Source organism: Sciurus carolinensis, chromosome 9 (assembly GCF_902686445.1).
Source record: "Sciurus carolinensis chromosome 9, mSciCar1.2, whole genome shotgun sequence".
Lineage (NCBI taxonomy): Eukaryota > Metazoa > Chordata > Mammalia > Rodentia > Sciuridae > Sciurus > Sciurus carolinensis.
In genome coordinates, this window is record NC_062221.1 from 55,750,162 (window position 1) to 55,776,125 (window position 25,964).

Here is a 25,964-nt window from a genome sequence, read left to right on the forward strand (position 1 = left end):
GGAGAGGAGAAAATAGGACTATTTAGGGCTGGGGAGATAGCTCAGTCGGTAGGGTGCTTGCATTGTAAGCACAAGTCCCTGGGTTTGATCCTCAGCACTGCAAAAAAAAAAAAAAAATAGGACTATTTAAATTCTCTGTTTCATTGTGGTGCTGGGGATTGAACCCAGGGTCTCTCGCATGTAGGCAAGTGCTCCCTAACCCTTAACTTTTAAAAATACGAACCCATGGTTACCTTTTTAAGATTGTTTTTATTTGTTCTAATTAGTTGTACATGACAATAGAATGCATTTATACATTTTGATAGATCATATATAAATGGGGTGTAATTTCTCATTTTTCTGATTAGTCATATTGTAAGATCATATCAGTCATGCAGTCATATATGTACATGAGGTAATAATGTCTGTTTCACTCTACTATCCTTCCTACCCCCATGCCCCTTCCCCTCCCTTCACTCCCCTCTGCCTAATATAAAGTAAAGCTATTTTTGCTATTCTTCCCTATCCCCCTGCCCCCATTGTGAATTAACATCTGCATATCAGAGAAAACATTCAGCCTTTGGTTTTCTCCATTTGGCTTATTTTGCTTAGCATGATTGTCTCCAGCCCAATCCATTTACCTACAAATGCCATGATTTCATTCTTCTTTAAAGCTGAGTAATATTCTATCATATATATATATTCATATATATATATGTATATATCACATTTTCTTTATCCATTAATCTGTTGATGGACATCTAGGTTGTTTCTACAGTTTAGCTATTGTGAGTGGAGTTGCTATAGACATTGATGTGGCTGCATCAATGTAGTATGTTGATTTTATGTTCTTTGAGTATAAACTGAGGAGTGGGATAAATGGGTCAAATGGTGGTTCCATTCCAAGTTTTCTGAGGAATCTCCATACCGCTTTCCATAATGGTTGCACCAGTTTGCATTACCAACAACAATGAATGAGAGTACCTTTTCCCCTCATCTTGCCAACATTTATTATTGCTTGCCATTCTGATTGGAGTGAGATAAAACCTTAGGGTAGTTTTGATTTGCATTTTTCTAATTGCTAGAGATGTTGAACATTTTTTCGTGTTTGTTGATCGATTGTATTTCTTCCTCTGAGAAGTGTCTGTTCAGTTCCTTAGCCCATTTATTGACTGGGTTATTTATTTTTGGGGTGTTAAAATTTTTGAATTCTTTATATATCCTAGAGATTAATGCTTTATCTGAGGTGCATGTGGTAAAGGTTTTCTCCCATTCTGTAGGCTCTCTCTTCACGTTATTGTTTCTTTTGCTGAAAAGAAGCTCTTTAGTTTGAATCCATCCCATTCTTGATTTAACTTCTCGCACTTTAGGAGTCTTGTTAAGGAAGTAAGATCCTAGGCCAATATGGTGAAGATCTGGGCCTACTTTTTCCTCTAGTAGTCACAGGATCTCTGTTCTAGTGCCTGAGTCTCTGATTCACTCTGGATTGAGTTCCATGTTTACTTTTATGTTGACTTGGAAAATATTTAACACCACCAGGATCTGCTTGGTGAGTAAATGAGCAGAACAGCAGGAAGGCAACTTGCAGAGTATCACACTGTCCACTGAGACTGCCCCTCAAATAATTAAAATTTCAGATTATTGGAAGCATCCTGTGATTGCCAAATCAGAAGCTCAGTGACCTATGAGGAAATCAGAGAGGAGAAACCACTTACCATCCTTAAATCTAGGTTTCAGTTCATGTTTAGTTAGGGACTAAAGGAGTGTTGACTTCAATTTTAGATCCTCTGAACCTGTCCCAAGTGAAAATAGTCCATAAAGATGCTCTAAATATATACTAGTAGGAAGCTTGAGATGGGAGCTGTGCCTTGGAATCAAAGACCTTGGGTTCAAGTTATGAGTTCTGTTTTATGATGAGCACAAGCTAAGTCACCTCTGATCCTCAGCGCCCTTATCTATAAAATGGACATTGTAATAGTAGGAACCAGGCACTTTATATATTGTAAAGTGCTTTGCAAACTGTGAAGCAGGGTAACAAGGCTATTTTTCCACTGCCAGCTTCAGTAAGAGCAGCCTCCCCCTGACTTTGGCTACTTTCACTTCAACTCTCCTTTAAATACCACCGTAGCCAGTTACCCTGTGAGCAGATGCCTCCCCACTGGGAGGGCTCTCTTATCTCATAAAAAGACTCAGAACCTCTTCAGTCCAAATACTTTCTGCAGTACAAGTTAGTCAGCTGGACCTCAGTTTCTAACCCTGGGACAGAAAGCTTTTGATAGACCTCAGTACTGAAAGCACCCAGAAACCACTGCAGATGTTGGAACGCACACAAGAGTTGACATGCACAGTGTCTGCCTGCAGGGTGAGAGAGAGAAAGAGAAAATGAGAGAGGGAGAGTGAGAGTGAGGAGGGGAGAGAGAGAAAGAAAGGCAGTGGAGCTATTCTTAAGTAGTGGAATTTCGTAGGCTAATAACAATGGACCAGTGGCTGGTGAGGAGGTTCACGGGCTAACAATCTGAACAAATGTCTTTTGACTAGGAAGTTCACAGGCTAGCAATCTAGGTTGTAAAATGGTGTGTAGCAGGGAAAATAATGGCGGCAGCAAAATAGCAGACCTGATGCCAATAAGTACCATACTTACCTTATCATAAACTAGCAATACATACAGTCAAAGGCTAAGATCAGCCTTTGTACTTTTCCTGGAAAAAGAGAAAAGTCCATCTCCTACTGCCCAATGCCTACTAATGCCCTGTGAGCTCTGGCTGTGCCTAGTGAGGTTGTCAGTGCAGCCCAGCTGACAGCCTGGTAGCAGTACAGGTTCTTAGGCCCCACCCAGACCCACTGAAAGAAAAAGTTCATTTTAACAAGCTCCTCAAGTAATTTATATGTACCATCAAGTTTGTACTCTGTCCAATAAGCCAGGCTGAACACTAGGACACACTGCTCACTCATCTGAATTCTATCACTAGCAGGCTGAGACCTTGAGCCACTTTGGATGACTTTGGGTTTCTCATCATATATGGCAGAGGCAGGACTGTATCTGTGGTTTCCTGGCAATGCTAGGACACCCAACAGCTTACACAGAGGTGTCTCAGAGGCTACTGCAGGGGTAGGAAGGACAAGGTAGGGGAGCCCTGTAGGGAGGGGTTTCTGCCCACCCTCTTTCAACCAGGCCTATTATATCCATTTTATAAAGTGGTTTCTCATAATAATTTGTTTGAGAGAATTATGTTGTTATATATATAAAAAAAAATGTTTGTACTCTCCATTTCTAAAATCTCCTACTGATTTGTGTCTGTCTGGTCCGAAAGACAGGTGAGGATACTTCCTGGGAGGAAGGAAGTGGTGGTACTTTCTGGTAATCCTAGAGTCTCTGATTTGAGTCAGTTCATTAGCCCAGGAACCATTTGTTGTTTACCTATGGACGTTGGAATCAGTGTGGGCAGGATTTATCTTCAGGCCTCCTTTCTCTTGCACTACTGGCCCAGTGGGAACTTGGAAATGAAAGAGCACCTTTTTCCATTAGGATTAAAGTAGAATGACAGTATCACTTCCCACCAACCCTTTTCTTGCTTCCTCTGCTCAAAATGGGCTCTCTACCATTTCTGCTTTCTCTGACCCTTTCCTTCCTAAAATTGATTACCTACTATAAATAAGAATTCTTTTTCATAGGAAGATAGAACATAATTCCAACTCCTTAAGAAACCATGTCTACCACATTTTTAAAATCCATTCATCTTGAAGGGCACCTACATTGGTTCCATAGTTTAGCTATTGTGAGTTGAGCTGCTATGAACATTGATGTGGTTGTGTCACTGTAGTATGCTGATTTTAAGTTCTTTGGGTATAAACTGAGGAGTGGGATAGCTGGGTCAAATGGTGGATCCATTTCCAAGTTTTCTGAGGAATTGCCATACTGCTTTCCATAGTGGTTACACCAATTTGCATTCCTACCAGCAATGTATGAGTGTACCTTTTCCCCCACACCTCGTCAACATTTATTATTGCTTGTATTCTTGATAATTGCCATTCTTACAGGAGTGAGATGAAATCTTAGGGTAGTTTTGATTTGCATTTCTCTAATTGCTAAAGACGTTGAACATTTTTTTCATATTTTTTATTTTGTGTATCTTCTGTGAAGTGTCTGTTCAGTTTCTTAGCCCATTTATTGATTGGGTTATTTACATTTTTGGTATTAAGTTTTTTTTAGTACTTTATATATCCTGGAGATTAATGCTGTATCTAAGGTGCATGTGGTAAAGATGTTCTCCCATTTTGTAGGCTCTCTCTTCATGTTTTTGGTTGTTTCTTTTGCTGAGAAGAAGCTTTTTAGTTTTAATCCATCTAATTTATTAACTCTTGATTTAACCTCTTGCACTTCAGGAATCATGTTAAGGAAGTCAGATCCTAGGCCAACATGGTGAAGATTTGGGCCCACCTTTTCTTTTGTTAGTTCCAGTATCTCTGTTCTAGTACCTAAGTCTTTGATCCACTTGGAGTTGAGTTTTATGCAGGGTGAGAGATAGGGGTTTGATTTCATTTTGTTACATGTGAATTTCCAATTTTCCCATCACCATTTGTTGGGTGGGTTATCTTTTCTCCAGATGAATATTTTTGGTGCCTTTGTCTAGTATGAGATATCTGTACTTATATGGGTTTGTCTCTGTGTGTTCCATTCTGTCCATTGGTCTACATGTCTGTTTTGGTGCCAATACCATGCCATTTTTATTACTGTGGCTCTGCAGTATAGTTTAAGGGCTGATATTATATACTCAGCCTTAAAGAAGAATGAAATTATGACATTTGCTGGTAAGTGGATAGAGCTGGAGAATATCATACTAAGCAAAATAAGCCAACCCAAAAAACCAAAGGCCAGATGTTCTTTCTGATATGCAGATGCTAATTCACAATAAGTGGGGTGGGGCTAGGGAAGAATTGAGTTATTTTAGATTAGGTAGAGGGGAATGAAGAGAGGGAAAATGGGGTATGGGGGTAGGAAGGATAGTAGAATGAATCAGACATTATTTCCCTACATACACATATATCTCTGTGACCGGTGGGTTTCTACATCATATACAACCCAGAAGAATAAGAAATTATACTCCTTCTATATATGATGTATCAAAGTGCATTCTACTGTCATGTATAACTAATTAGAACAAATTTTTTAAAAAAAGAGATCATGTCTAGGCTCCTTGAATTCAGCCTCTGGCCTAATTAACCTGAGGTTTCCTTTCTCTGGTACCAGACTTCTTTCCATTATGGTCCCCTGTGGGATCTGACCAACTCCATCATGGGACAGATTCCAGGGTGTATACACACAGGCCCATACTTTGGCACTCTGGTACCAGTACACACATAGGATCATGAGGAAGTGATCAAGAGCACTGTAGAGTAGAATTATGATTTTAAGAGGATCGAATACCTAGGTTAGGAAGACACAGAATGAAATCCAGGCGGAATAAAGGAAATCCTCTATATGCGAACATTTAAGTTGTATCCAAGTTTTTATATTTTAAATAATACAATAATATAACATTATCAAACATATATCTTTGTGCACACCATTACATCCAATGGATGAGTTCCTGTACATGGAACTACTGAATCAAAGAGCATTCTTTAGAGCTTGGGGTACATTTCCCCAAACTTGAATGTGTTTTTGTGTCTAAAACTAAACCTGTCCTTTTCTCCTAGGCCAGATCTGTTGAGATCAGAAGGTATCCCCAGTACAGAGGTGGCTCCCACTGCATCCCTTTTGTCTGGAAGTCCCAAAATGTCCACCTCAAGCAGCAAGAGCCGATATCGGAGCAAACCACGCCACCGCCGGGGGAATAGTAGAGGCAGCCATAGTGACTTTGCAGCAATCTTGAAAAACCAACCAACCCAGGAAAATTCACCCCATCCCTCTTACCTCCATCAGGCTCCATCCCAGCACCCTTCTCTCCATCACCATCACCCTCTGCAGCAACAATACCAGCAACCCCCTCCTGCCCTGTCTCAGAGTCACCATTCCAGACTCGGGATGCACGGACAGGACATTGCAACCTGCGCCAACAACCTGAGGTATTTTGGCCCAGCAGCAGCCCTGCGGAGCCCCCTCAGCAACCATGCTCAAAGACAGATGCCTGGCTCTAGCCCTGACCTCATCTCCACAGCCATGGCAGCAGATTGCCGGAGAAGTCCTGAGCCTGACCAAGGCCAGGCTGGCCCCTGGGGCTGCTGTCAGGCTGACCCTTATGACCCCTGCCTCCAATGCAGGCCAGAACAGTGTGGGTCCTTAGATGTACCCACCACGGGGCCAGTGGGGAGGAGCCCCAACCTTTCCAAGTCACCAGCACATGATCCCCTCTCAGAAAATGCCCAGGGTTCTGCGAAAATGGAAGAAAATGAATTCAACAGCTGTGGGTCTGCATCATCCCTTGGCACCCCTCACCATATCACCCCCCCAGTGCTACCTCGAAAAACAAGGCCTCTTCAGAAGGTAAGGTGTAATGACAAGAGCAGTCTGTGTCACTGCCTTCAGAGTGTCAGATCCTATCATACTACGCACATCATAAAACGTACATCCAAAGCATACATTTTGGAAAAGGACAACAAAAGCATAAATAGAAGTTTCTTTTATTTTAAATATTTTCTTTCCATACTGCTTAAATGATGGATTGGGGAGGATACTTTGAAGTCTATTGAACTAGGGACTGATTCAAATGTGTGTAACTCGTGGATAAGCATCTATCAGGGATATGTAATCAAAATAGTTTGGAAACCTCTACCCTAGAACTCTACTCTTGAAGGATGTTGGAAGAAGAAAGGATTGAATTATAAAATTAAATTTGAGAAACAGTATTCTCAGTCCATTCTTGGAGATTCCTAGTACACATCACCACAGGTTTTGAGAAATTGTGGTAAGTTTTTGTAATCCAGCAGTTTCCTCAACTATTGGACCATAACCATGTTTTAAAAATAGCATCTATTAATCCCCCATGGAAGTAGCTTTTTTGTAGTATATTTTAGAAAATATTTCCTTAATTAATAACTAAAATGAGCTAACTAATCATTGAAATTTGTTTCTTCCTTATCCACTGGCTGCCTGGGGTTTATTAGCTGGGAAGCAGTCTACTATAGTGGTTAACACCATGAACTTGGGAGATCATAGTTCAAAGCCAGGCTCTTCCACTGTCTCAGTTTGCCTGTCTATAAAACAAGCCTAATAATGGCCTCTGCCTCATTGGTTAATGTGAGGATTAAATGAATTAATACATAGGAAATATTTAGAATACAGCTTAGAACATAGTAATCTTCCAAAACTGCCCGCTCATCTTGCTTGTGTGTGTATATGTGTGTGTGTGTGTGTGTGTGTGTGTGTGTTTTAAAGACTGCATATGAAAAGTGGAAAAGTGTCTAGAACACTTTCTAAGTATTGTTTCATCTCAGCACTGTTCATCTTGTATTTAGTTAAAGGAATGACAACATCCAAAATGTAAATGAATATGTTTTGAAGAGATGGAACTTGGGGGCCATTGTCTCAGAACTATTCTTCCTGCACATGTGTTACTGCTACTGATGAAGTGTTCCTGGGATAAAACTGTGTTTTCAGGAGGTGCAGTTGATTTGGGCTGATCTGTTCCCCACTCTCCCACACCTATGGGAGTTACATGTATTTTTTTTGTAAAATTAACTCACACACCATGCAGTCTTTCCATTTCAAGTGTACGGTTTAATGGTTTTTATCCACCGATTTCTGCAACCACCACCACAACCAATTTTAACATTTTCATCCCTCTGAAAAAGAAATCCCATCCCTTTGACAGTCATTCCATTTCCCAGTCTCCCACAAATGACGTGACCTTTGAACCACCCTGATGCCATTTGGAAGCGCTCTGTGGGAGTGCAGGCCCAGGACACATGCGCCTTGTGCATTTGTCCTCATTTGTACCACACTTCCACAGAGCAGCCCCCTCCTGTAACTGAGATCCACTCCACAGGGATTCCAGGGTGCACTGCCCATCTCAGCAGTCAGATAACTCCATACCAGAATACAAATGAGTAAGAGTCATGGGATTTTAGAACTGACTTTTTAAAAGGTAAATTATCCTCAATTTTTGGTATGACTTGGACCCAGTCACCCAGTTTATAAAAGATTACATAGTCCAGTGTGTCACATCGCTGAGCATGGTTGTTCCTAAGTGTGGCTGCTTTTCTGCCCTTGATGTCAGATGAGATTTTCCCTGGAAAGGAAAATTTACCTTTTCAGTTAAAACACTTAGCCAGCCTTCCAGGTAGACCACAAAGCCCAGCAGTCACAGGGCCTCCAGTGTCCCAAACAGAGCTGTTTTATCCCTGCCGATATGCTCACTCAATAAAAATGCATGAAACACTTTCTATCTATCTATCTATCTATCTATCTATCTATCCATCCATCCATCCATCTAGTTTGGTGCCAGAGAACAAAACCAGAGCATCTCATGCGCTATGTATGCATTCTATCACTGATTTACTTCCTGAGCCCCACCTTTCTGAAAAAAAAATTGATGAGTAATAATATATATATATGATGGTGATAAACATCTGTTTTGAATGCCACATTGCTTTGGAGTGAGGAATACAAATAATGTATGTCTTAGTGTAATTGTAATATAAAAGTGATTATATATAAGAGGAAAAAGTGGTTGTTGGGCTTTGAAGAAGTGAAAGATCACTCCTTGGGGAACCTCAGCGACAAAACTTGGAACTGCTAAGGACAATGAGCCAGCCCACAAATCCACGGCCTCCTCTCCTGATTCCCTTCCATCATGGCTTCACTCTTGGAGGCTTCTCCTCCCTGAGGGCAAAGATAAATTTCTATTCAATACTATATGTTTTCCACATCTAGGGCAGGGCCTGTCACCTTGGGCACCCAGGACAAGTTACTAAATGAATAAGAATACATATGTTTAAAGATCCAGCCAACTGGGCTGGGGATATAGCTCAGTTGGTAGAGTGCTTGCCTCGGAAGCACAGGGCCCTGGATTCAATCGCAAAAAAAAAAAAAGATCCAGCCAACTACTACCAAATGTTTTTGATGATAATGAAATCTTTTACTGGTGGTACAGGGCATGGGGAAGAGAGAGAGATGCCAAAATAAATAAAAGCCTTTTTTCCTTATTCTCCTCAGAGTGGAGATGATTCCTCCGAAGAAGAGGAAGGGGAAGTAGATAGTGAAGTTGAATTTCCACGAAGACAGAGGTAAAACCAACACACCGATGATTGCTTTCAATGTAACGGGGCAAACCTTGAGTTGGTTGAATTTCGCTATTCAGCCATAGGTCACTTTTGTGTGTGTGTGTGTGTGTGTGTGTGTGTGTGTATGTGTGTGTGTGTGCTGGGATTTGAACCCAGGGGCCCTGAGCTACATCCCCAGCCCTTTTTTATATTTTATTTAGAGACAGGGTCTCCCTGAGTTGCTGAGTCTGGCTTTGAACTCGCAATCCTCCCTGCCTCAGCCTCCTAAGCTGCTGGGATTACAGGCATGTGCCACCGTGCCTGGCAACCACAGGTCATCTTGACAGATGCCTCATAGGGAAACTCGAACTCACTATGTTCATGTTCTCATGTTCTTCCATTGCCATATTTTGAAAGTTGCCTGTGCACAGTAGATCCTACTTCATCAGAATTCATTTCATAGGAACTTCAAGACCATGAACGTAAATACAGATCACCATTACAATAGAGAAGACAGTGGGAGTGATGGCCATGCTCTTCGAGGTTAAATTTATTGGTTCCTAGTGGACCTCCCTGTGTTAGTCTGCTCAGGCTGCGATAATAAAATCACAGACTGGGTGGCTTAAAAAACTGAAATTTATTTCTCACAATTCTGAACTCTGGAGGTCGGGATCAAGGTAACAGCTGATTGAGTTGGTAGTAAGGGCACTCTTCCAAACTTGCAGCCACCTACCTTCTTGCTGTGTCCTCATGTGGTAAAGAGAGAGAGATGAGGGAAGAGAATATTGGGGCAGACATAGTCAGTCCTTAGTGCCTCCCTATTGCTTTAAAATTAAATGGTACCTATCTTGGTTTTTAATCTTCCTTAGGGATGGCAAAAGTAAACTAGATTATCTCTCATCAAGACTGATTGACAGCTGGGGAGCTAGCTCAGCTGGTAGAGTGCTTGCCTCACAAGCACAAGGCCCTGAGTTCGATCCCCAGTGCCGCAAAAAAAAAAAAAAAAAGACTGATTGACAGATAAGAAAAGGGAAGTAGTTGCTCCTGTGATTAAGTTCCTGTGGTTCTCCCTGCTTCTAGGCCCCATCGCTGCATTAGCAGCTGCCAGTCATATTCCACCTTTAGCTCTGAGAATTTCTCTGTGTCTGACGGAGAGGAGGGAAACACTAGCGACCACTCAAACAGTCCTGATGAGTTAGCTGATAAACTTGAAGACCACCTGGCAGAGAAGCTGGACGATCTGCTATCCCAGACGCCGGAGATCCCCATTGAGATATCCTCCCACTCGGATGGGCTCTCCGACAAGGAGTGTGCTGTGCGCCGTGTGAAGACGCAGATGTCCCTGGGCAAGCTATGTGTGGAGGAGCGTGGCTACGAGGTAGGTGCCACTCCCTTCTCTCATCTCGCTTCCCCTCTTGGTTCCTTTGGGTTAGGATGTGCTCAAGTTCTTAGGGCCTTTACAGTTTCCATTTAGTATATAAAATGTGACGGCTGCCTCCATGAGGTAGAAGCTCAATGTAACCGAGCTCCCAGAAAAGAGGCCACGTTTTCCCAAATAAGGCATAAACACTAAACTGCTCAGGAACCCTTCATTTCAAGATTTAGCTCAAACCTCACCACTTTCTGCTCCATCTCCCAACCTGGTTAAGGAACTGAGCCTTCTCCCTCCGGTTCCCATTCTCCCTGGGAGATACTGTCACAGCACATGTAAAACTTTATTTCATATACAGTTCTGCAATTGGAGGGACAGACTAGCATCATGGCTAAAAGGGGTAGTAAAAATGGAGCAGTTCTCTTCCCAGACAAAAAGCAGGAAGAGAGAGGGAGGCATCATACTGTCTAAAAGCAAATCCCAGCCTTCCTTCTTACCGTTTGACCATGGCCAAGTTACTTAACCTCTCCAAAAGTCAGTTTTCTTATCTGTAAAGTGGGGATAATAGTATCTATCTACCTAGCTATGTGTCATATCTATGAGATATGATCTCTCTCCAGGATGCTGTAAGCATTAGATGAATTAACAGATGTAAAGCACTTAACAACAGTGCCTGTAACTTAGAAATACCACCTAAGCGGAAGGTGTGGAAGTCTGTTACAACTGGCCTCGCCATCGTCATTATCAACTTTATATGTCTCTTTCCCCCATAAGCCCCACAAGGACAGGACCTGGTCTCATTTGTCTTTGTAGCCCCTTACCCAACATAGTACCTGTTATGGGGAAGATATTCAATCTGTGCTCACTGAGAAATTGTAGAAATGAACTGAGTTTTACCTTGTCTTGACCTTGCAGAACCCTCTGCAGTTCGAAGACTCAGACTGTGACTCTTCAGATGGGGAGTGTTCTGATGCCACAGTTAGGACCAATAAACACTACAGCTCTGCTACCTGGTAATGAAGGAACACCCATCCTGAAGATCTCATGATGTGCTGGTGTTTCAGATCCTCCACACCCCTAGATTCCTCCCTTTCTCTTTCTGCTTTTTGTCTGGGAAGAGAACTGCCCCATTTGTACTACCCCTAGAAATGAGCTGCAATAACAGGAACATGAGACTTTGCAAATCTCTGGAAAAAAATATCCAAATGAAATTAAGTCTCACTGAACATTTCAATCAAGAATGGCAGGGATCTATTTTATTGAATATTCTAGCTACTGTAATATTGATATTTATTTTTGTTGAACATTTTAACACTTTGTACTGTAAAGAGTGAACTATATATGATATAGAGAGAGACAATAATTTCTTGCAAAAAACAGAGAAAGAAAAGAAAAAGAAAGAAGAGGACTTTAAGAGCAACATACTTGGGACTATTTGGGGCCAGGAGGTATTATTGCTGCTTGAACAGGGGACCAGGTCTTTTGGCCATAAGTGAGTGAAGAGCCCGAGCAAGACATATTGAGCATTTTAGAACACAAAGAACAGCAAAGGAAAGCGCAATTCCAGGTAACCTGTGAACACACCACATTAAGTTCAACCAGCTTGTCCAGGTGGGTGATGGAAATGACCTAGAAAAGTTGGGTGACCAGAGATATTAAAGGCATGTGCTTCCTCTAGGAGGAGATAAACAAACAAAACTGTACATGGAAACTGACTTCATTTTTTTAAACTTTAAGCAGCATTTGGTAGTGAGGCTTACAGATAGCATCACACCTTGTCCCTGGCAAATACTTCCCTTTTTAATACTGTCATTGTCATTACCTTGGCAAATGTATTACCTTGACCAATGTGTTGATCTTTCAGACTCAAGTGCCATTTTCCTATAGCTTTTTTCCTTTCTACCTGTTGACCACTTCCTTTAGGAAAAAGGGAGGAGTTGCTGAGGAGAACAGGATGAGAGAGAAAGAACATTTACAGCAATGTTAGGAAAGCAGATGTGGAATCTATGAAAGCATGTTCTCAGGATGGTCAGTTCAGCTCTATGGAGAAGATGGAACCACCCCTCTCTAGAACCAGGTGGTTTGTCTGCTAGAATCATATTGATTCAAACAGGAGAATAGACTTTGAAGGCAGCTAGGATGTGTGTGTGTGTGTGTGTGTGTGTGTGTGTGTGTGTGTGTGTTTCTGTCTGTCCAGTGTCCAATCCCAAACCATCCCCTTGTTTTTATTCATTAACCCATTCTATCCTGGAAGCTTTAGTAACTGGCCGTCATTGGTAGAATAAAGGTAAAATAAGCAACTTGCAAAAAGCAACCCCTTTTCTACCACAGTAGCATTTTTGTTACATGCTACTTGTAAAATATATTTTACTTCACGCTAAATCAGTGCAGTTTTGATTAATTGAATTTGGAAATTCATGGAAAGAACAACTGATTTTGAGCAGGGAATTGGAAAGATTTTTACATTATCAAAAGCTTGAGGTTTTTCCTGTCTCCAGGGACATGGGTTCTGAAAAGCATCAAAAGGTACTTCATAGTACCTTGGCTTTAAGGAAATTTTTATCTAGAATTTTATATACAAATAAATGTTGACCTAATTCCTGTCTCTGACTCCAAGAAAGCTTACACTTGCTCTAGACCCTCTGATAGTGTCATGTTGGATGTTAGGAAAGACTTGCAAATACTAAACCATTTCCAATGCAGAAGAAAATGGTACCCTCCTCTGGGTTCCAGTGATTGCATCAGCCAAAAATGAAAGGCAGGAGGGAATTTAGAGCAGTTCCTTTTGTTTGTTTGATCCCTCCATTTGTTTACACTTTATGTTGAGAAACTGATTTAAAATTTAGTATCTATAATTTATAGTTCTTCAGTAGGATGAAAGAAAATGTTTAACTTATACAGAAAGCAGTATTGTTTGCATTAAATTATTCCATTTTGTATAAATTCTGTAGCTGGACTACATGAAAGATCTTAAGTTATGGCATTATTATCATTGTTATTTTATTTTATAATATTATCATTCTCATTTTCTGTTGATCAGAAGGTGCAGTTTATGATGTAGCACAATGATTGTGTTTATTGCTAACCATGAATCACTATGGATTTTATGATTTTAATGATGGTGTGAACATGGGACTGCCACTTAGGAGCTCCCTGGTACTCACCATAGTTGTGTCCCTAATTTTCTGTGTACAAGGATCTTCTGAAGATGCACATTCTGCCCCAAAGCTAAATGGACACAGTGTGGTTTTGACTCCATCGTGAAAGTTCCTGGCAGGCAGATGACAGAGGGTGGACGAATTGTGCAAAACTGTAAACTTTCTCAAATTTCTTAAGAAATAAAATCATGGGACTGCATTAGAAGCAAAAAGAATTATTTAATGCCCCCAAGAGGAACAAACCTAAAAAGTTCGTGGGACTCATGGATTAATTTCAAGAATCGACAACATGGTTTGTAATCTCCTTCCTGCCAGAGCCCACAAAACCAACCTTCTCTCCTAAATGGGAGTAGCAGGAAGACTAAAAGAAGAAATATATATTTATATTTCCTAGTCATGATGTCATCCCATAATGAAACTAAAGAAATTCAAGGAGGCCAAGTCACATAGAGGATATGGGGCTTAGAAAAGTACCCTGAAAGATGCTATTTTGCATTCTCTGACTTCAGATTCCCCTGCACTTTGAATCTTTGTGGTTCATTGCTCCTTGGAATGAAGGATGCTACAACAGTATCCTGCTTCTGTTCAACAAATATATCCACACTTGTTTGTTCAGGTTTTTACCCACTTTTAGTGGCAACAGAGAAATATGAAGGTCAACATTTGTCTTACACCTTTCAGTGATGGTCTTCCTGAAAATTCACCCCTGATGCCTCATAATTTTGAGCAATTTTTTGAATTCTTTTCTTGTCATACTAATACCAACTTATCTTGATTTACTATTATGAGCATGTTAGGGAAGTAGATAGCCTTGAATCTTCAGACATTCACTAGTCAAGATTTTAATAAAGTCCTCATTGAATATCTTTTGAGTAGAATTGACTAGAGGTTTCAGAAAAGAATGGTGTCCTTAGTCAAGGTTAAAAGGGAGGGCGGGGATGTAGCTCAGTAGTAGAACACTTGCCCAACAGATGTGATGTCCTAAATTCAATCCCTAGCACCTCAAAAAAAGAAAAGTTAAAAGGGAATTGCCTTCTTTATCCCAGCCTTGTCCTTCATTGCCTGACTTGTGAAAATCTTGAATTGATGTTTCCTTGAGAACAGCTCCATAGTCGTTGGAAGAGAGTTGAATCAACAGCTTATTCTTTGGTCCTATCAGCCTGAGTTGGGCTTCAAGGAACCTCATGGGACTATGACTTCAAGCTTCCTCACAACTGAAAGTTTAACCCCCTTGGGCGGGGTTGAGGATCCATGTTCAGCTCACTTCAAGATGAGTTTCAATTTATATTGCAGATGAGCATTTGGTTTTAATTTCCATTTTTTTTTTCTAGATCAAGTCCTCAAATACCAATTTCTCTTAAAATTGGTTAGCAGAAGGACTGAGTAGCCCATATCCACTTTGAAATTATAGTGGATCTTACAACCATTCAAGTTTAGACCTGTTTGTAAGACTGTGGGGAGCTCCCACCCAGAAACTGAAGATGCTATCTCACTGTCTTAAGCTGATTTGGGATGCCCTACTTGAAGTTCAAATACTTTAAAACTTTAGTGTCAACAAATTCATCCTTCTAGGATTGAGATCATTTTTAGTAGGATTTAATAAGTTCTGGACATTTACGTCAGGTCTTTTTGTGCTAAGTTGTTCTTCTGTCTTACCCTAAATGTGATGGTTTTGGATTTCCCTGGCAGTAGCCTATCAGATTTAAATGCCCTCCTCCATCATGGGGCACTGGCACCCTCTTTGTGAATGCATTCTCATTGATCAGATGCTTTACTTTTTTTTCTTCATGCCTTTATGTCTCAATTTTTCCTTAAAACATTCCTACTTGAACTTCCAAGAACTTCATTCTCCAGAACAGAACAGAATATTTGGAATCCAAGGCATTCCTGTCCTGCTGCACAGAACAGTGTGGTACATCTCGTTTTCCCACTAACCCAGATACCAGAACACCACCATATACCACCATCCTCCACCTCCATCCTAAATACTGAAGACCAGCATTACTTAAGGAGCACCATGTTCTTTCCTACTAAGTCTAGCTATAGTCTCAAAACCACTCACAACACAGCACTTGGAGCAACAATTACCACTAGATTGGAACTGGTGTACAAAGGGAAATTTGTTTACTATCCCAGCTTTAAACTCATCATTATTTCTGAAAGGTGGTTTGAGCTCTTGAGTTTGCCCTGATGGAAGAACAGGTTTACATCAGTGTTTTCTTTCTGGATCCCACCTGAGGCGGGCAGGAACAGTACCAAGATGGGGAAAATGCCACTCACTTCTATTCACTGCCCTTTTGGACCATAATTCCACTTGAATATTCACCAATCACTGATGCATCAACTTCCAAATGTCTCTTCAATCATTTAATTATTGAATGAACATGTTCCTCCTTCACCTTCTATAAACAGGAAGTTAATGTTCTAAGTCCTGGTTACTTGCTTCCTTCCAAGATACCATGAGACTAACGTGACATTCTTTTCAAGACATGTCTTGTACTGTCAGTATGAATTTAGTGCCTTTCCAGGCAGCAAGGTTTTTCTTTGCTGATTTCATAGAACAAATGTCACACCACCAATGTTTCCCACCTTAGAGATCGGCCCATTAGAATCACTAGTCTGCTTATTTGCATGTTACAACTGATACTGCAAATTGGAATGGATGACGCTGCTAAGTGGAGGACGCTTGTGGAACCTGGAGTATTTCTCAGGGACAGGTGGCAGAAAAGGGGAGCTCTGAAATTGCAGCTCTGAGAAGCAGAAAAAGGAATTGGCTTAAGGCTTTGGTTAACCATTATGTGGCCAAGGCATGATGGCAGGATTTCACACAAAGCCAACCCCCAAACAGATGGCAAGGCCACTATCAGGAAGCTTCCAGCAGAATCACAGGCCTGCCCAGAGCCACTTCACAGCACTCAGGGGATCACTGGCTCCTGGCCTCAGGCTGCTGTCCAGTGACCATGGTCCTCCGATGGTTGCAAGCCAGAGGGAACCCCAGCCAGGACATGCAAGCTGTTAGGGAGATGTCCCATCGACCATATCACCCCAGTGGCTCTCCACCTCCAGAGTAACTACATCCCAGACTCTGGAAGTAGGAAGATTCCTTATTACGATAATTTGAATTACTTCTATTTTGGAGTAAATGAATTTTTTGTGGTTGGATCTCAAAATGAATTCCCTCATCTGTCTCCCCTGCGGTCACCTGCACTGTCCATTCCCCTGCTCCCTGTGTTGTTTTCTGATGCTGGCTCCCTCTTTGTATTGAACAGCAATGGAACAAGAATGACTATCAAAGCAAACAAATGCATGAAATTAAACAAAAAGTATACTTCACTGTTTTCTGGTCCTTTCTTTTCCTAAAGGTACTGTTTGTATCCTATGAGTTGTCTTAACAAATGTCTCAGTATTTGTCAGAACCTCTGAAAATAAAAGACTTTACATGAATAGGTTTTCTGCAGCCAAGAAAAATAGATGGGGAAAAGTCAGTTTCTGTGATTCTTGGGTTTCAGTAACAAGCACAAAAGGAGGATATAGCCATCATTTTTGCTATTCTCTTCTTGAGTTTTCTGTAAAAGCCTAGACAGGCACTCTGCTTCTTGCCTGTGCTATTCTGCTGCTCCACCTGCAGGGTCTTCGGTTACTAGTGACCCTACTATAACATGAGTGGAGAAAGGAAAACGGGAATCTGGAATCATTTTGGTGCAAGGCCTGGTGATACTGGAAAGCTAAACACCATTTGGGAACACCCAATTCCCACTGGTAAAGGCAGTTAAAAGCAACATGTATAACAAAGATTTAAGTCCATTTATTTATTACAGAACATTTATATCCATTTATTTGGTAAATCACTTTACTTGTAAACTCATAAGTACTTTACTTGTAAACTGATAAGGCACATTGTTGCAAAATCATGCAGGAAGGAGACAGATGGAAAGAGGCAAAGATCTGAAAAGGGGCAAAGAGTACATGTTTGCAACAGTGTGGAAAACGTCCTGGCTCTCCCCTCCCTCTATTCCCCAACACTAAAAGCCACTGATTACAAAGTCCAGATAGGCCTCCTCCTCACCTCAACTCATTTTCAAGCCTTTTTTTAAAAAAAGAAACACATTCTTGAAAGTGAAGTCTTTGCTGTGAAAAAATCATACCATGTCCAAAAAACACCACTTGGGAATCCATTCTTCCTATGGAATGTAAGTTCCAAAGAATTCATATAGAAAAAGAGGCTCAGATGAAAGCCTTGGCAAGATTCTTAGCCAATCCAAATTAAAAAAAAAAAAAAAAAACAAAACAATGGATGATGCCCAAGAGTAGCAATTCTGATAAATTATGATGAGGATACAATATTGCAGAGCTGGTCAGTTCAATGCCAAGGGCCATTTGTCCTTAGAGGCAATAATGCAGGTCCCTGCCAATCCAAACTGCAGCTATAGGAAGCAATGACAGCTTTAAATAATTACAACATAACCAAGTCATGAGACCAATGTTTCCTCTTTGAATTAAAAAATACAACTACTTATCAGTTTTTCTCAACAAATAACAAAATGAAAAACATTCACAGGTATATTGGCTAACAGCCTAGTGTACTGAATCCATTCTCCAAGCAGAAGGAGGTAGAAGGGATTCCCGACTGAAAGGACATATTAGATAATGTACAGATGGACATTTCAATCAGGTAACTCAAGGGCCTGGCCCTGTCCAGATAAAGATTTCTCTACAACAGATCCATAACATAAAATTTGCTCCATTCATATTTAATAGTCTGACTGTAGTCAGCATAATTGTCAGGACATACAACCATGAGGAGATATGACATACATGGTTAAGAGCATCACAAAAATCACCAAGCATTTGAGCTACATGTGGAAGTCCTAGGCAATTTCCCTTGGATCATGGAAGAGGTAGATCAGCAGCAAAAAAAAAAAAAAAAAAAAAAAAAAAAAAAAAAAAAAAAAAAACAGAAGAAACATCTCAAGAGACTAATAGCAGGTGGAAAGTCATGTCAGCAATATGGGTTCACAAGTCAGCAATGATCCTAATAACAGAACTTAACAGGAAGAATAGGTGTCACACACAGCCTATCATTTTTCAAGAGGTACTCTGGACAAGGACAACCAACAACTTCTCCCAAGACAGCCCAGGAGTGGGCAAGAGGCAAATCCAACAGACTACCCTGAGTTCCTTTGTATTTAATAAAACAGAAATGGGATTTTCTAGGAGGCCATCCAATTCAGTCCTGCTAAACTGAGGCCAGACAGAACCTAATACAATCACCTTTTAAAGCTGAGTGCCCTTTGTGACAAGACACTGCCCACAGATGAATAGTGTCCAGATCACCTGGTGAGAGTAATTAAAAAAACAAGGAGGACCTTCAAAGGATCGCATCCATTACACAAATCATCAGAGTCCAAGGATGTAACAAACAAGAAAATCCAGATCACGTGTCTTTTCTACTATTTATAAGATTAGTGTTGCTTGGCTCATTCATTTGAAGGTGTTTCTGGCTAAATTTTTTAATGAGAGTTCCAGGAAATAAGGCCACTAGAGCAATGGCCAACAGCTTAAAGACTGTTTCCCAGGAGAAGAGAGCATCCAGGGAGGTCAGGGTTGACAGGATGGAGCCTGTCTGCACACAGATGAAATTGTATGGTATCAAACCTGGAAAAAGAAAAGAGGAAACAATCTGTTAACAGAAGCAGAAAATGAAGAAAATAACATTTCAGCAATGACACTGAGAATTCACAACAGTGACTCCAGCTGTTTGCCCAACTCCTGACCCCTAAACATATTTTTCCTCCCCTCCTTTCTATTCTTTTCCTTCCTTTCCTCATTTCCCATATACATCTGTCTCACTCAGCAAAAGAAGTTTTGATGGTCTACACAAAAATCCATATATATATGTGTGTGTGTGTGTGTGTGTGTGTATAATTTATATATATACCTATAAATTCCATTTTAATTTTTTTCAAATTAAAAATTTCATTATTTTTCCAAATTTGTATATATGAATTATACACACATATTATATAAAAAAAACAATTAGATAAAAATTTTATAACTGGAAAGACAAAATGAATGCAGAACAGTAAAATAAGGGAGTTAAGTTAGTAAAAAAAGAAAATGCATGAGGTTCACACTTTTGCTAAAGGTACCCTGAATTTGGTTCTGAGCATCCTATAACCAAAGACAGAAAGAAACACCATCATTATGAGATTTATAGTATGCATAAGATTAAAAATACAAACAGGGCTGGGGGGTGTGGCTCAGTGATAGAATGCTTGCCTAACATGCACCGGGCCCCTGGGTTCAATCCCCAACAATGTAAAAATACACACACAACAGTTTCTTAGGAGAAGTACTACTTTTCATATTCTGCACTGTCTCTAAGAAGGCATCAAAGCCACTGGATTCCAAAAGTCTGTCTGGTAGCTGGACAGGCTGGTCACTTAAGGATCTCCTAGTCAAGTTAAAAACACATTCTCGGGGCTGGAGATGTAGCTCAGTGGCTCAGTGGTAGAGCACTTGCCTGGCACTCATGAAGCCCTGGGTTTGATCCCCAACACTACAAAAAAATAAAACAAAAAAACATCCTCAGCACAACCCCCACCAGAGATTCTAATTACTTGGTTCTGGGGTACAGTCCAGGAACCTGTATTTTAAGTCTCTTTTGCCCCCACCCCAAAGCTTCTGACTGATCTGGAACCCTGATAATCCATTCCCTCTCTATAGCAGAGGAAGTACATGGGAGATGATAGAATACTCAAGGTCATACAGTTGGGCATATAAGAACCCTGTCTCGGTAGGCATGGCCTGTGAGTGTGCAGACGGGGTGAGGGAAGCAGCAGGCGAGGGAGTCCCGTACCTAGCCCGATACCGGGGCAGAGGCGCGGCGGGAGGGGAGCGGGGACGGCAGGGCGAATCCCTTGGGTTCGCCCGGATAGGGACTATGGCTGCCCTCAGTATAGGGGTGGTCGGCTGGCTCCAGGTGGAACCGGCGCCTTGCCCTCAGCTGCGAGTTTGCATGGTGGAAATCAGCCAGAACTTGCCCGCCAGAAAAATATGAAGAAAACCCAGGAAATTAGCAAGGGAAAAAGAAAAGAGGATAGCTTGACTACCTCTCAAAGAAAGCAGAGGGACTCTGAGATCATGCAACAAAAGCAGAAGGCAGCTAATGAGAAGAAGTCTATGCAGACGAGAGAAATGACAAATGGCCTTTTGGAAGACCTGGGTGCTACAGCCAACTGGGTGCATCATAAGCTCTAAGACCAAGATTTCTTAAGAGTAAACATTCATTACATATATTATAACTTATCTTTATAAAACTGTCTGTTTTAAACTTTAAAAAAAAAAAAAACTGTCTCCAAGTCTTTCTAAGCCTTATGCTACCTAGGTACTTCCAAGCTGTTAACTGCCATTAGCTGAGGTGCTGAGGCACTCTGTCTGAAAGCTGATATGACCAGAATTGGCTGTGGTCGATCTGCTTTAAGATCTTACTTTCTCCCAGGAATTGCCTATTAATAGCAGCTACTCCACTAAAGATTTGTTACATTTGACCTAAAAGCACTGAATGTCGGTCCCTCTACACTCTAAGGTTTAAGAGAAGGTGATACTTTCTTTAGGCTTAAATAAGGGGGTTTACTTCCAGCATGGAGAAAGTAACAGTCACTGATCTTACAGATGTTTGTGCTTCACCATTCTGATAAAGGTGGTTCAAGGCCTACACTTTGAAAAACACTGCTCTAGTTCCAGCCCCTTATTTGGCAGCCCATTGAGGGTGAGTAGCTTATTGAAGGTCATACAATTGTCAAACCAAGGAGAGACACCAGAAGTCCTCTAATTCAGCAGATTGCCTCCATTTTCTTGGAGGCAGGTACATGCCCATATGGCAAGTGACTCAGGGAAGTTCCCCAACACAGCATCTCTGAAGACTCCAACTTAACCCTCCAGTATCTTACCAATAAGAACTGAGAAGAAGAATTGCACAATGGGGATGTTCAGAATCGGGGCCGAGAGGTTCAAGAACCAGTTTGGTGTCATAGGGAAAAGTCTCAAAAACAGTAAAAAGAAGAACAAGCTGTTTCTGTTCTCCTCCACCTACAGGAAAGAGGACAAGACATTAGGAAGCAGGAAGGGTGCCTGGGCACTGTTCTAGACACTTTACATATACTACTACTCCCAACTCTTCCCATAACCCTGTAAGGTAGAGACTATTTTTTCCCATTTTAAAAACAGAGGCACCTGAGGATCAGAGAGCCTAGGAACTTGTCCAAAGCCACAGAAATCTGATCCCAGGTCTGTTCTCCAGAAGACATCAGAATCCCTAAGTCCTCCTGAGGGAGGGCAAAGGAGCAATGTGAGAGATCCCTGCTCCTCACTCCCCTAAGGCCATGAGGTGACTCTCAGGAACCCAGCACTCAGATGTACCCTGTTCCCTACCTTCCTCTGCAGCAGGGCCACTTTATCAGGAAAGTAGGAGACCACCAGCTGTTTGCCAAAAATACTGGAGAGCAGGTAGCAGCATGTGGCGCCCACCGATGTCAGTATACAGCATAGCACAAGTCCCAGCCATGGCCCAAACAAGGCACCAGCTAATACGTTCTGCAAAGAAAGCAAACCCTCAGCCACGAAAACATCTGGCAGCTACCAGTACACCTTATTGTGGAGTCCCAGAGTCATAGGTTCCCTCCTAGGAATCACACACCAACCTCCATCTCTTCACCTTTAAAACAAGGATAAAGAGTAAAGCCTCAGAGGACAGAAGCAAATTAAAAGAGATAATATGCATATACCGCATTCAGTCTACTGCACAGACCAGCAATCAACAGGGCTAGAAGAAGGTAGAAATCATGAAACTCACAAGATATTTTTACTATTTCAAAGGATGAAACAAATCATGAGTGTTTTTTTGGTAAGACCACACAAGCTATTATAAAAAATATTTTGTTTCTTCAGGTTTTGCTGGGATTATATCTATGTAGTATGCTCTAGAGATTCCATGTTGACCAAAGCTCTCACTGACACTTAAAGAATACTTAGTTCCACAAAAATGGAAAAGTGAACCAAAACTTCCTAAATGCAGTTTGGTTGGTAAGCATCATCTTGCTAAAGCATGGGATCCAAGAAAGAAATCAAAAGGGGACCTTAGCAGTGAGAAGGTGGGAACCTGCTGAGTACCTACTGTGTTGGTCTTGACTACATGTCTTACGTAATGCTCACCACCCCTGTGGCGTATACTGTCCTTACCATATTCTACAACTGTGGGCAAGATCACACCTGGTAGAGTGAGGATACACCCCTAGGTCTGGGTATGGAGCCCTCACTGCATAGCAGCTGGCTCTCTACCCTCAAGAGGGCTCAGCTCAACAAGGAAGACAATACAGGAGTCAGCCCCTGCCTTTCTTTGAAATGTATGCTTTCTTCCAGTTTCCAGCCAAAAAACAAAACAAAACAAAACAAAAAAACTGCTGGAAGAAGAGACGGGGGTAGGACAAAAAGAAGTCTGCACAGTTTCCTGTTTGTCACTCAGTAATTCAATAAGTACTGAAGGCCACTGTGTGCCAGCCTCTCTGTACCCACTGTTTCATTTTTTCCTCCAATAACTGTAGGGGTTCCAGAGGGATAGCAGCATTTTACAGAAGGAAAACAGGGTTGGAAACAGGGGAGGACACTGACCAGGAAGCTGGAGCCAGGGATGGCAAAGCCCTGTTTGTAGAGGTAGGCGCTGCAGAAGAGCAGGAACACATAGGCCTGGTGCTCCTTCCTGTACTCTCGAAGGACCTCGGAGAGCTCCCGCAGCTCTGCTAGGTCTGAAGGGAACCAGAGCGACCTGGGATTTGGAAAAGCAAATGAAAGTATGAGTCCAGATCACGCTAATGCTTAAGAAAGTTATTTGCTGTGTCTTCTTTCCAAAGTAGGTTTATAGCCGGGCATTTATGTGGCATATTCCTGTAATCCCAGCTAATTGGGAGGCTGAGGCTGGGAGATCTTAAACTCAAGCCAAGTATGGGCATGACTCCTTCTCAAATACAAACAAAGGGCTGGGGTTGTGGCTCAGTGGTAGAGCACTTGCCTAGCACGTGTGAGGCAATGGGTTCAATCCTCAGTACCACATAAAAATAAACAAATAAAATAAAGGTATTGTATCCATCTACAACTTAAGAAAAAGTAAATTTATAAATACCATCTGGTTTGCTGGAGACACAAACATAACACAAGCCAAGTTGACGACCTGATAGAAATCAGCAGAGACAGACAGAAGAACCCTACTTGAGAAGCAAGAGACCTGGGTTGGTGTGCCTACCCTACCTATTCATGTACCTGTTTCCTTATCAAAAAATTAGTTGGTGTTGGATAATCAGTAAATTTCCCTTAGCTCTCAGATTTTATAATGGATAAACTGATTAATTTTTGGTACTGGGGATTAAATCCAGGGCTTCCTGTATACTAAGCAGGTACTCTACCACAGACCTACACTCCAGACCCTTCACATCCAGGCAAGCACTAAACATCCTAAATTGCCTTCCTTTCAAGGACATCCCTTCCCCAGCAAGACAAAAATAATTCAGACTTCACACTGCTCCTGAGGTGCTAAGTAAACTGACTTTAATCATTCACTGAAAAGTCAATTCAAGATTCTAGGAGAAGTAGATCTATCCTATGCCATAACTTTCTTGCTGTATGTCAGGTCAGGCTTAAAAGCAACACTCAGAGAGACTGTGCACTCTGAACACTGTTCAAGGTTCACAGTATAAAGCCTACCTTGACTCTGCCATCTGAACAATCCTTGAATCTATCAGAGAGCAATTATGAATAACCCCTCCTAGTTCTCATGAGAATGCTTCTCTTAGTACATCTGACACCCACAACAAAAGCCTTCTCACCTAGAGCAAAAAGAATATAGAAAACGGTTCTCTTAATATTCAAATATCAGTAAATTCCTTGATAACATAATGCTGTGCCAGGTACCTTTCCATGCCTTTATAAATGGTATATAGCGGTGGCATACTCCAGTTACTCAGGAGGTTGAAGCAGGAGGATAGCAAGTTAGAGGCCAGTCTGGGAGATTTAGGGAGACCATCTCAAAAACACAAACAAAAACTCAAAAAGGGCTAGAGATGTAGCTAAGTAGCAGATTACTCTCCCAGCATCCCCAGTACCAAAAAATAAATAAATAAAATAAAATAAAAGTATGTAGCAATCATGAAAATCGGCCCGGTAGGAATTGTTTTGCCTCCTCCTGCCTGGTCTAGTTGTCTGTGAGAGAAAGAGGAAAGTAGGGGCAGGGCAACCAGGGCCAGAACAGACCCGACATTATTTCGTGAATAATTTCTTTAAAGTTGTCTACCCAACGTATCTCCTGAAGACCCAAGCGCTGATCTGCCCGAAGTGGAGTGGGGGTAGCAGAGGGGACCTGAAGGCGGACGAGAAGGGGCTGGGGATCCACACAGGAGCAATGGTTGACTGGAAAAGGGTCTCGGGGCTGGAACAGGAAGGCGGTAACACACGCGAGCAGAGGCGTCGTCAGGCTCCGCCCGGGGTAGGGCGCCGGGTTTCCCTCCTCAGATCACCATCCCCAGGCACGCCGAGACAGCTCAGCCCGCGCAGCCCTCAACACACAGGTCCCAAGCCGGCTCCGTCCACCCGACCTGACTGAGGCCGTGGAGACGCGAGCTGGATAACGTCCAACTCTCCGGCCCCGGAAAAGAACCTCAAATCCCTGTCCTCAGCGCGCCCGTCCTCGGACTGACTCCCTTCCTCTGATCAGACTCCCGATCCCGCCAGCGCCGCCACGCACCTGCCTTCAGGCTCCTCGGGGGAGCCTCGTCTCGGCGCACGGGGTAGTCGCGTCGACAGCACGTACAGGGCAAAGGTGCAGCCGGCGAAGACCAGGAGCAGGCCGAGCAGCGGGCGCATGTTGGCGCCGCACCCGGGCCGCCGGGCCACACGAGTGCTTGCTATACTGGTTGCGGTGCGGAAACTTGGCCACGCGCGGACTGAGCCAGCGGAGCGCGTTCGCGGACGGACCGGGGCGGGGTCCATCCAAGCCCCGCCCCCTGGAAGACCCCGCCTCCTCCGGGAAAACCTATGGTCAGTGTGTCTGCGTGTGGGTCCCTCTCAACTGTGGATATTCTACGTTCTTGTTTTTTTGGCACTGGGGATTTAACCCAAGGGCGCTTTACCACTGCCCTGCACCCCCAGACCTTTTAATTTCATTCTGATGCAATGTCTCAATAAACCGCAAAGGGCCTTGTTGATTT

General features: G+C 42.2%; 2 protein-coding genes across 5 annotated transcripts in view; one reads left to right on the forward strand and one right to left on the reverse strand.

The window, feature by feature from the left end:
- Positions 1-18,046, forward strand: part of Map3k13 (mitogen-activated protein kinase kinase kinase 13) — a 154,273-nt gene extending 136,227 nt beyond the window's left edge. For 3 of the 4 annotated variants that reach the window (XM_047563794.1, XM_047563796.1, XM_047563797.1), the window contains exons 11-14: positions 5,677-6,463; positions 9,134-9,204; positions 10,261-10,558; positions 11,468-18,046. In XM_047563794.1, the coding sequence (XP_047419750.1) occupies positions 5,677-6,463; positions 9,134-9,204; positions 10,261-10,558; positions 11,468-11,569 (1,258 nt within the window). In that variant the 3' untranslated portion in view covers positions 11,570-18,046. The remainder of the gene's footprint in view (positions 1-5,676; positions 6,464-9,133; positions 9,205-10,260; positions 10,559-11,467) is intronic. The other variant, XR_007110165.1, reaches the window with a different exon arrangement.
- Positions 18,047-18,876: 830 nt separating this feature from the next.
- Positions 18,877-25,695, reverse strand: Tmem41a (transmembrane protein 41A). The gene is made up of 5 exons (XM_047563798.1): positions 25,502-25,695; positions 23,380-23,533; positions 22,144-22,305; positions 21,663-21,801; positions 18,877-19,365 (listed from the first exon to the last, which is right to left on the reverse strand). The coding sequence occupies exons 1-5, from the start codon at positions 25,618-25,620 to the stop codon at positions 19,145-19,147; spliced, it is 795 nt and encodes a 264-aa protein (XP_047419754.1). The 5' UTR covers positions 25,621-25,695; the 3' UTR covers positions 18,877-19,144.
- Positions 25,696-25,964: the final 269 nt, after the last annotated feature.

Coding starts and splice junctions, on each gene's coding strand:
- Tmem41a (XM_047563798.1), bottom strand. CDS start 25,620: ATGCGCCCGCTGCTCGGCCTGCTCCTGGTCTTCGCCGGCTGCACCTTT. Junction 23,534..25,501: donor CCCGAGGAGCCTGAAGGCAG/GTGCGTGGCGGC, acceptor TCCAAATCCCAG/GTCGCTCTGGTTCCCTTCAG. Junction 19,366..21,662: donor CTTCTTCTCAGTTCTTATTG/GTAAGATACTGG, acceptor TTCTTTTTCCAG/GTTTGATACCATACAATTTC.